Below are 12,990 nucleotides of genomic sequence, written 5' to 3' on the forward strand. Positions count from 1 at the left end.
CCTTCAGAACACAGAATGCTTTAAAGGGTCCAGCAATTTAGAACGCTGACCAGTATGAGCCTACCTCAGCAGTACCTCAAAACGAGTCTTGATGTTAGGCTCAAATGTGCATACATGCAAACACAGCTATAAATCCCTTTGGGCTGTAGAGTGCGCTTTAGTGTTTGACTGCATGAGGTGCATTAAGAGTTCGAAAATCCCATTCTTGGGCAGCAAGTCAGGTGCCTCTGAAAAAAAGAACCTTGAGGCTGTCCCTCTTCCCACCTTCAAAGCAACGTCTGAAGAGAGTGAAAAAGTGTTGCAAATGACCCAAGAGTAATCAGTTAAAAGGCCGACTGTGCATAAATAATATGGATCTGCAACGGAAAAACTGCTGCAGAAAGCACGGCATCTAGACCCAAAGTCACAGGGAATATATACTGGGGATCCAAAAAATAAAAAGCCTGCAACTACAACTTTGGACTAGGACCAACAGAAGGGACCACTTATCACACAGGCATTGCAGCACAGAGGTGCAACCACGGATTGCAGAAATAACTTTGACACAAAGGCTTTTCTTAGTGTGACATAGTAAAGAACCTGACCCTGTGAAGGGGGTAGGGATGAAGGAGGTCCACTCTCAACCCAGGGCTGTCAGAGGGCTACGAGGGTGTTTGCTAGAGCCAATCATGTGCCAGAGGAGCGATGAGGATGTTGGGAAGGCCCCATTCTCTGTCCTCTCCACATGTGCTTGGTTGCAATTTGAAAGTACAACATGCATTCACCCCATTTCTACCTTACCAACACAGGTCAGTGTTTTTGCTTTCATTTTAGGACTACCAAGCACAAAAGTCTGTGCGGCTAGGGAAGGAGTCCACAACCCACTGGCGAGAGATGCGGCCAACGAACATCAAGCCGGTGGAATGTTGTTTGCAGCAAACCGCCAATCAGGATGCTCATCTGCCACGAGCTACGAACTCAAATTGATTTTTGGTGTAGCATGCTGCTTTTGTGAGGCACTGGTGCACCCAAATTCAAAAGGCGGGTGCTGCTTAAAGGGTGTTTTCTGTCTCTGTATCCCAACCCCTGAGGGAGAACAAGGTAGAGATTTGTCCGGGGCACCAGCTGAGGAGGAGAACCAATGGAAGGGGCGGAGGAGAATAAAAAGGGACAGGAACAACAAAGGTTGGGTGGTTCAAGTGAGGTCAGGGGAGGAAAAGGCAGTCTAAGAGACAAGGCAGGGGAAGGAAAGCATAGAAGAGACTAACAAAGCATGTGCAAGGTGAGGTATTGGTGGGTGAGAGAACGTGGTACTTTGGTATGTGTGTGCATGTATGGCAAGTGAGGTAAGTGGGTGAGATTCAGTGTAATGGTAGGGGCATAAGTGAGGCCGAGTAAAAGCAGTGTGGCTGTGAGAAGGAGAGATAGAAAGTAGTGGGAGTCGAGAATAGTGGGAAGAGCAAGTATTGTGATGGAGAGTGGAGACTGGAAAAGAGAGAGAGTCGGAGTAGACGCAAGGCAGAATAACATTGGAGGAGAGAAGGAGAGAGTGGGAAAATGATGGAAAATGGAGAATAGAAGGAGAGTAGAAGAAAGGGCCAGAGAAGTCAAAGCGTGAAAGAGAGAAGATCAGGCGAGACCTGGGCAGCTGGAAGGCACCAGCTCCTGTTAGAATTCATATTGAAGGACACCAGTTTAGGATTCTCCCAGAAGACCACAGAGGAAGTATGATAGATAAGGTTTTTTTCCTTTAGGCCCTCACCTATAGCCAGCAAGCCTCTAGATAGTAGGCATTACCCATCTCTAGTGATCCTTGTGGGGCTTAGGGATGTCTGGGCTAGGATGCAGTGAGAGCTGGGGAAGATGAGAGAGCGAGGAGGACATCCCTTAAATTCATAATAAAAAACCTTGAACCATCTAAGGGAGTGGTGTGTTCTTGAAGCCAATTGTCATATTAGTAATTAATGTATTGGCACTCACTGGTAAACACTGAATCTGTATGAAGGTTAAGGCAGAGCCGCAACCCGGCACACTTGCTTTTGCTGAACCTTGATGTGGGCACCAAGGCTTTCTGACTTAGGTCTGGGCTCCAGAAGCCAATCAATCAATTAGGGTGGAGCAAGAAAAGGGAAAAAGCACAACACCCAAGGGTACCACTAAGACAACACAAGGGAAGGAGGCTTAACTAAACATGTAACTCAACTGATGGGGAGATTACGTAGCCAATCCAAAGCATTAACAAACAATTTGGGTGTTGCAGTCATATAGAAAAGGGGCACACAGCTGACCGTAAGTAAGGTCAGAACACCTGCTAACATGCTTGCAGGGAGCCAGGACCCTGTCTTGTCAGGAGATAGAAAGCGGGAGCCAGAGTCTGTTCAGGGGTTCAAGCCTAAGAGGGCAACACATGGCTTGTAGAAGGTAACATCAACCTGACACCACCACTGGCAAGTGGGAAGAAATATTTGCTAGTAACAGTAACCATACTACGCTGGCATGGGGTAGAGGGGTCTAATTCTATGCTGTTATGGTATGACGCAAGGCAAGACCGAGTAATGTTTTTGCTTGTAGGTGTGGGCGATACCAAGGTGCCTTGGAAGATAGCCTGTGGTCCAGATTTTTTTTCTTCAAAACTTTATTTATACATTTAGGACCATATAGAAGCAATAAAACATAATACAATATCTCAAATGTACAAAGTCACACTTATTCACACAATCTCCTAAAATAATCTATAAGTAGTAACAGAGGGAGACGACAAAGTAATGGAAATAAATAAAAAGAAAGAGCAAAAATAAAAAACAAAGCAAAACAAGAACCCTAGAACACGATCATATATTCAAGCATAAAGATCATTAAATGCACCCCATATACTCCCATATTTAGCAAGCTGGTCTTTTGCTTTAAAGGATATTTTCTCCCTCCTGGACAAAAGGGACAAGCTCTGCAGCCAATCGTCAATATTAGGAGAAGTATCACCATTTCAAGATTTGCTTCTTGGCTAACAAAAGGTCTCTATATATCCAAAATATTTTACTTGTAGTTAACCTAATATTTGAGGGCAGTAAACCTAACACAGCGACAAGTGGATCTCTGGGTATAGAGAGATTCAGAACCAACTTCAACCTCTGAAAGACACCATCCCAGATAATTGTAATTTACCACATAACTACAACATGTGGAGCGTAGTGCCCACCTCCCTTTTACAATTCCAACATAAGTCCCCATTGCACAGTTTACTCATTCTCATCTTCCATGGGGACCAATATAAATAATGATTAATTCTTTGTTGTGAGTATCTCAAATCTAAATCTACTTTGTATTTATCTGGACTTGTACATATGCGGCACCAATCAATGTCCGACAATGTGCAATTTAGATCTAAATCCCAATTCCCTCTACCACATTGCGAAGGTAACTTAGATGCAGAGTGTATAACCAATTTATACAGAGTAAATGCAGACAAGCCTGTGGTCCAGAAGTTTATCTTCAGGAAAAAGCAGAAACTACAGAAAAGCAAAGAGGTGACCTGGGTGCTATTGCTCTGGGACTAGGAGTGTACCAAAGGAAAGGAAACCTGTCTCCTTCCCGGGAACGGCATCCCATATGTATGTAGGAAATGGATCTGGACATAAGACTACATAACCCTATACACATGGATAAACAGTTTACCTGTCAAACACGAATCGCATCAATTGCAGGTTGAGCGTGGGTGGTAGACTGAGCAGGCGGATTTTTCGTGTTGCGTTTTGTTTGCTCTGACAGTTCTCACAAAAATATCGATTGTCCCCTTCTAATTTTTCTTCCTGACCTCAGAGATACAAGAATCATGTTATACAAAGAACATCCAAATAACAATTTATGGTTTTAAGACAGTGTCGTACTTTATGGGCAATCATGTTTACTAAGGACAAATTGCAATTATATCAAACAATATATTTAATGACATACTAGTTACACAAACTAGGAATCAAGAGCACAGTTTTAACTAATATTAAAACAATTACAAGTTCTCACAATGCTGGCTTTAAATATGTCTTTTAACAAACACCATTTTGGCAATATTTCTTTTCATAATTCTTAATTAAAACTCTTTTACTAGTGGTAATGAACCATTGTGTTAAGATTGATAGCAGTGATTTGCTGAGGAATACGATCCAGGGTACAGCATTGAAGAGGGTAGGGTAGCCCTCTTTGCACCCAGAGGTACGAACAGCAATACTTTCTGCAACAGAAGTACTGGAAGCGAAACACTGAGGCAAAAATTCATTCGACTTGAAAGGCTATCCAAGAAGGAAATCAATAAGTATTGGGAGCAAGCCTCCCTGTCTAATTATCTTAAAAGTGGAAGAATCTCAAGTTAAATTAAAAATTCTAATCTTACCCAATTTCGAAAATAAGGACGACCAAGACATGGCTTATAAATGGGAAGACAATCTTAAATCAGAGCTCCAACACTATGATTGAACTGCTGATTGAACATGCCAAAAGAGAGCACACCAGAGTACTGGATGACAGATAAACTCCATGGAGAAATTAGTGAAATGACCAACCCAGAGAGTACTAGACAGAGTAACTACAATAAGAGGCATGGCATTCTGAAAACCTACCAAGATGACAAACTATGCAAATCCCGAAAATTCTTTAGGGACGAACGGGATTACCGAGCAGACAGGGTTTATACCTTTTAACCCAAATATGATGATGTTCCCAAAAACAAATTATGTGAAAGTACTCCCAACACTACGCCAGGGAGTTCTGATGTAGAATCAGAAGGAGAAATGAATCCCAATGCCCCACCTGAACCAACTGACAGTAGTACAGATAGCACCAGACCAGGGAGGTATTTTTTTCAGAACAGATCTGGCGATACAAAAAGGGTAACCTAAGAAACACCAGACAATTCAGATTCCAAGATCCCCCTTGTACAAAATATTATAACACAAAATCCAAAGTTAGGGGGAGGGGAGGCCGGCACAAGCAGAGGCCAAGGGACAACCAGCAGACTGACCAGATTGAGTGCGAGGAGACTAGTACAGATATGATCTCACCCAATCTAGTTAACCTGTCAAATAGGGTACTAAAAGAGGCAGAAAAAGTAGTCCTTAAAAAAAGGACTATCATTTGCTCCAATGACCAGTACAGATTATAGTGATTTTTAAATAGATCTTTTCAAGTTTATTCACAAACTTAAACTTAAAAAATGTTTTGTGACACAAGTGACAACACCTACGACGAAAAGTCAACCACTACCTTCTAGTTCACTCTCTATTTCTGACATTGAAGATACCAAACTACTTGTTTCTTTGGACAACAGTGTACCAATAGATCGAGACACAATATATTCAGAGTTACAAGTTCAGCAGAGCAATCTGCCATTAGTTGAGCTTAAACCCAAATCCAAATTCACGCCCCAGACATCGAGCGACAGCGTATTCAACAATTTTCATCGGGCGGTAACAAATGACATTCACAAATTGCTTGACAACACACGTCCAACGTACCGTAGCAATCACAAAGCCAATCTTAGTTGGAATGAGGGCCAGGCTCTCAAGATACTGCCATCTGATAGTAACATTTTTATCAAAGAAGCCGATAAAGGCAGTAATGTGGTCATACTCAACAGAACTGATTACATTAATATGGGGTTGATGCATCTGGCAACACCAGGCTGTTACAAAGTTCTACCCTATAATCCTAGCAAGCAAATTGTAGCCAAACTCCAGACAGAAATATCCCAGTCGCACTTATCAGGGCATCTCTCAGATAAGACATTTCCCTCTATTCAAGAACCCAAAATTCCAACAATATATTTCTTACCCAAGATCCACAAGCCCTTTTTAGAACTAGCAGAGGTCAGACCCATTATTAGTGGGATAGGATGGGTGATCGAAGGCCTATCCAAATATATTAATCATGCTATTAGAAAATATGTACTCTCATTACCAACCTATCTTGGATACAGTACGGCAGTAATAACCATGCTGAAGGATTGTGAATGGAAGGACAAGTATAAGTTGGCTACACTAGATGTGGCAGCATTATATATTTCTATAGACCATGGCCTATCCATTTAGACCATTGATTACACCTTCAGGAAATACTCAGTGTCCTACTACAAACATGTAGAAATTATAAAATTCTTTCTACGATTTACATTAAATAATATCTGCTTGTTCGACGACAAATACTACACACAAGTGAAGGGTGTCCCAATGAGGGCTAAATATCCTTGGCCAATCTCTTTATGGCCGAATATGAGGACACACATGCTCTCAATGAGAATGGCTTTGTGGAGCATGTGATCCTGTGGAAGCTATACATAGATGACATCCTGCTCATTTGGGATGGATCAAATGTATCCTATCAACAGCGTTGGGTTACGCCTTACGGGGCACTGCAATAGATTATATATATTACATTACTCACCGTAATCATATTTCTGATGCTTGTATCTGCTTAGATTCACATGCTGTGCATAGGTCGACATCTAGTGGAAGCTGCAGAGTATTACAGTTGTTTTCAAAACTCGAAAAGGGACGTCGACAGGGCGTGCCAGTAATACTATCCCTAGTCGGACATCCACTGTACCCATGGTCATTCACGTGTCGAGGTCCCTCAGATTGTTATTTTTCTGACATGAGGTAGCATGGCGTGTAGCGCGAGTACGGCGATCAGCGATCGGGACCTCGAGTGCCCAGAGGACAGGGATTCTGTGGACCTCTCCCTAGACTTTGTGCGTGGGCCTTTGTTCGCCGAACGCGTCGAGTCTCAGCCCTTGGGTGTGTGCTTAGTGTACGGGGCTGTGTGAGCGCTGATGCCGCCGGGGGTCGTCCCTGTGACAATGCCGCCAATCTGTCTGTTGGGGTCAGAGGCTTGGGAAACTGAAGTATCCCCATCGCCTTCGGAAAACGCAGCATTGCTGCCGTTGCTGTAAATCCCCCTCCACGTCCATGGTGGCCTCGGCCTGCATGGCTTGGTGGGCCCAGCGCTTGGTTAAACGGTCCTTTAACGTCTTGGGTTTAAAGAGCTTACAGGCTCGACAGGTCCCTTCGACGTGATCCCGAGGGAGTCAAAGGTTGCACACCAGGTGCTTGTCGACAAGGGAATTTTTTGTTGCACTTAGGGCAGAACTTGAAAGGGGTTCTATCCATAATGAAATGAAACTGCAGCTATGTTAGAATAATGTATGAAAGGGATAAATACAATCTCAAATGTCCTCCCCCCTCTCTCCCTACTGTGTGGGCCGAAGCCCGAAACGGACCTCCAAGGCCGGATGGATCCACCGATGGGAGTCTTCGACAGTCGTTTGCTTCATCGCTGTCGGATGTTATCGATAGTCGCTGATGGAAGGTATAAAGGATAGGAAGAGAAACTAGCTTTAATTTATATAAATCAATGGACCTCGACGCGTGAAGGACCATGGGTCCATAATGTTGACCACTCAAAAATTGGATAAAGGAACATGTAATTTCATTTTAAGAAAAATCGTTGAAGTGAACGCAGTGCGTGTTTTACGCCGATGGAATGGAAATGCCGAATATTATGTGAGTTTTACTTTGGACGATTTTATACACAAACTAGTCAAAATATCATTCAGTGACATTATTGGTGGGGTAAATTGTATTTTTTGTTGTGTGTGGTATATTGCAATGACACACAATTACAGCTTGTGTCTGTAGTTTGTTTTATTGTGGGCACATGGGCAGTGCAGCATCAAGATGGGTGTAGTTCAGCAGTGGGTTCCCCCAAGTTCAGAAACGCGGAATTGAACGGTACTATTTAATTAAAATTCTGTGTATGTTTTGTTCTTGGTTTTATTTAGCCCTCCGATTGCAGCGTCAGCCTTAGCATCCCATTTCGAGCTGACCATACTCTGTAGCTGTAACTTGTAGAGCAATTTAAAGAGTACTTTGCACGTTGTTCTGTGTGAGTTATTGTTTTGATGTCCGTGTTTAGCAATAGTTGCAACAGGGGTCCAAATTAATGGTTAAAATGATAAACTGTAATAAGATTGGCTACTGAGACATTTGTTATCTTTTTTAAAATAGCTCCATCTTGACTTTCTGCGATAGTCATAGATTCCAGATACCAAGTGACTTTTTTTTTAACCGTCAGCTACAGATTAACATCAGTGGGTGGATGACAGTGATGCTTTTTTGGGATGATTGACACGGGCCCATATGCCCGTACGCCATGGCAGCGATAAGGAGCAACTTGATATCGTTTATATGGAGGCATAGCGCGAAGATCATGGAAAGTTTTGCGATTCACAGTGCGTCCAATGTGTTCTTATATCAAGAAGGAACACCCCGTGACTCACAATAAACATTTGTGGATTGAGAACGAAGAAAACAATTACCTATTTGATTGCATAAGTCAGTCTCCGGAGGTTCTCGGAGCGTTTATTGTGAAATAGTAGTTTACAAATTGTACAGTTTTGCTATTTCCTTTAAAAGTATGGTTTCGATCGGCCACCAGGGGGCGCACGGATGAGACGCAACTCTGTGTGAGCTCCAGACCCACGGGCCCCAAAAGTGACCTGAGCCTGCACTTTTAACCCCCCCCCTGTGCATAACGACAGCCCTAGCAGCATGATCCTGTCCCCCACCAGATGAATGAAATTGGCTGAAAACGGTGGACCCAGTCCGGAGAAAAGGTCAACGGCGCGTGCCTCCCCTCCCCGAGCGCACATGCAGCAGTTGAGGCGTCGGCGGAGCGGGAACGAACTCCGAGATGCCCAGTCCCTCCCACAGAGAGTGCGGGCTGCGCTGCGGCTCTCACGGGCAGTCTCCGCTTCACTGCCCGAATTAAGGACCCTAAAAGAGCTGGTGGATGCGTTGCATAGGTGTCTGCGCGCCCTCCCCGCCCAGCTGCTCGAGCTGCATCGGCGTCCAGCGCCCCGCCGAGAGGCGCAGCACAGTAGAGAGGGTAAGTGCCCTCCCTGCTCCCCCCAGAATACATTGCGGTGCCTACCATACGCCAAGGCCTCGTCTTCTGCTGAAGCGCCTCCTGACCGCAGAGGGGGGCCTCCCCCGCTATCCACCCTCGACCAAAGACACAGCTGCAGGGGGTGCGCGGGTTGGTCTGGGCCTCTTCCTGGACCCGCCGCCGCTACCACCAGCACTCGCCATTCGCCCCCCCCCCCCCCGGGAAGGGGTGCCTTCACCCGGATCTCCTCCTACACCCCCGCCTCAAAAGGCCCGGAGGGCCCATATGAACTGAGCACTGGTGGTCTGGTCTGAGAGAGGAGGCCCCGGTCCCAGACTTGTGGCCCTAGCACTTCCTCATGGCTCTAGCATAGGCCACAGAAATCAGACCCCCAATAGAAGACACCCCAAAGCACGCCCTGTGCCACACTCCCGGCGGAAGGACTGCTTTCCCCCAGAATCCCTACAAGGGAATCCACAGTCACCTGTCCCCCTCCCCCAGGAGGCATTGACAAGCGCGCAGCCAACAGAATCCTCCCAGCTTTCATATGAAGTGTTCTTCCTCCGAAACCACCCCACATTGGGCCCAGTCCTCCTCCATTTGACCGCTCCACCATAATCCATGGTCCGAGACCCAACGCATACGTCTGTGGAATTGTTCCAGGAACCCCTCTCGAGCACAACAATGGGTACTACGCCGTACAATGCAAGGAGCTAGCCCCTGAACAGAGGGCAACGCCGAGGGTTGGGCCCCCACCAATGGGGCGTGTGCTCTCCTCGGCGTAACAGCCAGTCAACTGCCCCTCCAAGAGCTACATAAGCAGATTGACAACGAACTCGAATGGAATATCCGTCTGGGTACCCCCCAGAGCCTCGCTAGAGCCTAAAACCCCCCCCATTACGGGACCTGTCCATCGGAACTCCACTGGGGCCCAAAAACAAGCCTGCGCCTGCACTAGACCCCTCCCCAGGCATCGCATCGGGGTCGGAAGCCAACGCAAACGGAGGGGAAGGCCCCTGGTCCCAGGGCGTGTGCCTCCTCCCACCATTACGCTCCCAATACTCTGGACCCTTTGAGCAAAGTCCCACCATGCACTCCAAGAATTTCATCCCACGCCAGTGCAGAGGGTAGGGCCCCCACTCCCGGGGCATGTGCCTCCTCGCACTCAAGCAGCATATGAGTACCCAAAGCAAGTTGGCCAGGTATGCATACACTCCACCACACCTGGACCCGGAAATAAACCCCATAATGTCAGTGGAAGCTTCGGAGATGGGTGCAGCAGCCGCTAAGGGAGACATCGCCGCTCTCCGGAGCGAAATTCGGAATATGGGCGCTAACCTCGGCGGCAAAATTGATAAAATGACCCAGAGAGTGGACAATATCGAGGAGACACTGGAGGGTGTCGAAAACAATCAAGCCTCGATAGATACACTAGAAACCCAACTAGACCTCAGAATGCGCAAAATAGAGAAGAGGGAGGATGAAATCCGTCTGAAAATAGACGATTTAGACAATAGAGAAAGAAGAAATAACCTGCGATTTTTCGGAATACCGGAACGGGAAGCGGAAACAGAGGAAAACCTCAAGCAAGCTATATACGATATCATCAGAATCCTAGCTGCAGACGAGAACATTGACGAACCTACAATAGAGCGAATACATAGAGCTGGTGGGCCGCCATGCAGTCCGAGATCCGTCCTTGCCAGATTTCATAAATACCAAGATAGAGCCAGGATACTCGTGAAGGCCAGGTCCGGTGGAGTCCTCACCCTCGGGGTAGGCCAGATGACCATCTTTCAAGACTTATCTTCGCAAACCCTGGCCCTGCGGCATCTCTGTAGCCCCCTAACGAAATGGCTTGAAGATCAAGGTACCAGATGTGGGATACCCCTTCTCTCTCACGTTTGAACACGGAAGTAGGAAGGTAATGCTCCACTCTGAAGAAGAGATTTGTGAGTGTATCGCAGACCTTCTTGGAACTGGCCCAAGTGAGGGAGCACAAGAGGAACCAGTACAGGACAGAGCGAGATGGGGGCTCCAAGCACCGAGGAGGAGAAAAGTCAAGGGATCCAGAAAGTACAGACAACCCAATGATGCACCGGACAGTAACAAATGACGGCACACGCAGGTCCCTCATCATGGCGATGTTCACCTCGAAACCATTGTTCAGAAACCACCAGCACTCAGGAGTCCCGTACAGTGGATCGGCCGGACCCGACACACGATAAGCCTGCCACCTGATGCGCAGGGACGAACGGCTGGTGGGGGAAGAATGTTAAAGTGTTGTTAAGGCTAAAGTGCAAAGAAAGGGGGGGTGCTCAGAATGTTAAAGAGATGTTAGCCATGTTCGGGGTCATGTGGTTACGACCCGCACTAGTCGTCCGACAGTGGACCGGCTGTACACACCTGGTCCAACTCGGACGCCATCTAACTGGAACACAGACCCTCATGAGGAAAATTAGGGGCGGACAGCTAGATCCGGGGGCAACGGGTATTATGCCTAATACCTTGGGGGGGTGGGGGGCACATCAAATCTCAAAGCCTCTGTTAGTTAGGGGCAGCTATCAGATTACTTCCACTGCGGCGACTCCCTGCGATGGGCAGCGCGACGTGAAGACCGATTTCAATGAACATACCACTGATCCACGGTCATGACGAATTAAATGACAGGCATGGCATATTCAAAATTGGCACGCTGAATGTCAAGGGGCTTAACTCCCCCACCGAAAGGTCGCTAGTGTCCAGAGAATTCAAGAGAGCAAAGCAAGATGTACTCTTTTTACAAGAAACCCGATACAGCAAAGGAGATGAGAGGAAGGTCCTATACGCCAAGCTAGGCTCGGAATATTGGGGCTCAGGTCCACTAAAGAAAGCGGAAGTCAGCATCTAAGTCAAAAAAACGATACGATTTGAACTCCTAAAGTCCTGGAGGGATGTGAGTGGCAGAGCACTAGTACTAGTTGGCAAGATACAAGGCTCATCACTCTTGCGTCCGTGTATGCACCCAATACAGGATAGTCCAAATTTCTACAACAAACAATCCCCAAAGTCATGAATGAAGCAGAGGGTGAAGAAATCCTAGGATGCGATCTTAACACGTGGATGGATCCAAATCAGGATAGGCAAGCAGGCAACCCACTTACGACCCCTCCACTCACGTCAGGCTCTGGGCGCCCACCGGCTGCGGACATGATGGACGCCTACAATCTTACTGACGCATGGAGACACATGAACCCGAACCGAACAGGCTTCACCTTCTCTACACCTCATGCGACGTTCTCCAGAATCGACTATATATACCTGACCTCGCCACTCACTGCAGCAATGTCCGAAGCTACCATATCTCCCGTCACATGGTCGGACCACGACATGGTCACGGTCATTATTGATCAGATGGCCCTCCCTCAGAGGAGCTTCAAATGGCGATGCAACGAGACGCTCTTTAAGGATCCAATCTTTCGGGAACAGTTCGAGCAAGGCATCACCCAATACTTTGAGCAAAACAATACAGGCGAAATCTCCACAAATATAGTATGGGAGGCCGGCAAAGGCTACCTGAAGGGGATTATTTATCAAAGTGGGGGCAGCGAAGAAAAGAGAACGCCAACTCATAGAAAGTAGACTCCGAAATGAAATCAAACAACTCGACCTCATGGCACAATCTGTGGACCCTGATAGACTACAAAAGATTAAGCAGGCCACCGACAAAAAGGGAAGAACTACGACAACTAGAAACAGGTAGCATAGTTCGCAAACTCCAATGTCTGAAGCAAAAGCATTATGAACATGGGGACAAAGCCGGCGCCTTGCTCGCCGCGAGACTCCATGGCCAACGCATAGAGCGATGGGTACCTATGATTCACAACGAAGAAGTTTCCCACGACCCACATCCCCCCAATATCCCTGAAGCCTTCGTCAACTTCTACGAGAAACTATATACGTCACATGCTGTCCCGCATCCAGAAGCGATTACAGACTATATGGACAAAATATCCTTGCCAGCTCTCCCGTTCGACATAGTACCAGCCTTGGATGCTCCCATCACAGAAGAAGAAATTGAAGAGGCGATCAAAAGACTTC

The 12,990-nt window shown here is 46.7% G+C and overlaps 1 protein-coding gene across 1 annotated transcript in view; it reads right to left on the reverse strand.

Annotated features, from left to right (window-relative positions):
• The window catches only part of USP48 (ubiquitin specific peptidase 48), a 1,688,863-nt gene that overhangs the window by 1,341,636 nt on the left and 334,237 nt on the right, over nucleotides 1-12,990 (reverse strand). The window contains exon 7 of the mRNA XM_069610955.1: nucleotides 3,652-3,785. Within this exon, the coding sequence (XP_069467056.1) occupies nucleotides 3,652-3,785 (134 nt within the window). The remainder of the gene's footprint in view (nucleotides 1-3,651; nucleotides 3,786-12,990) is intronic.

Source organism: Ambystoma mexicanum, chromosome 8 (genome assembly GCF_040938575.1).
Source record: "Ambystoma mexicanum isolate Mex_15411 chromosome 8, UKY_AmexF1_1, whole genome shotgun sequence".
Classification (NCBI taxonomy): Eukaryota; Metazoa; Chordata; class Amphibia; order Caudata; family Ambystomatidae; genus Ambystoma; species Ambystoma mexicanum.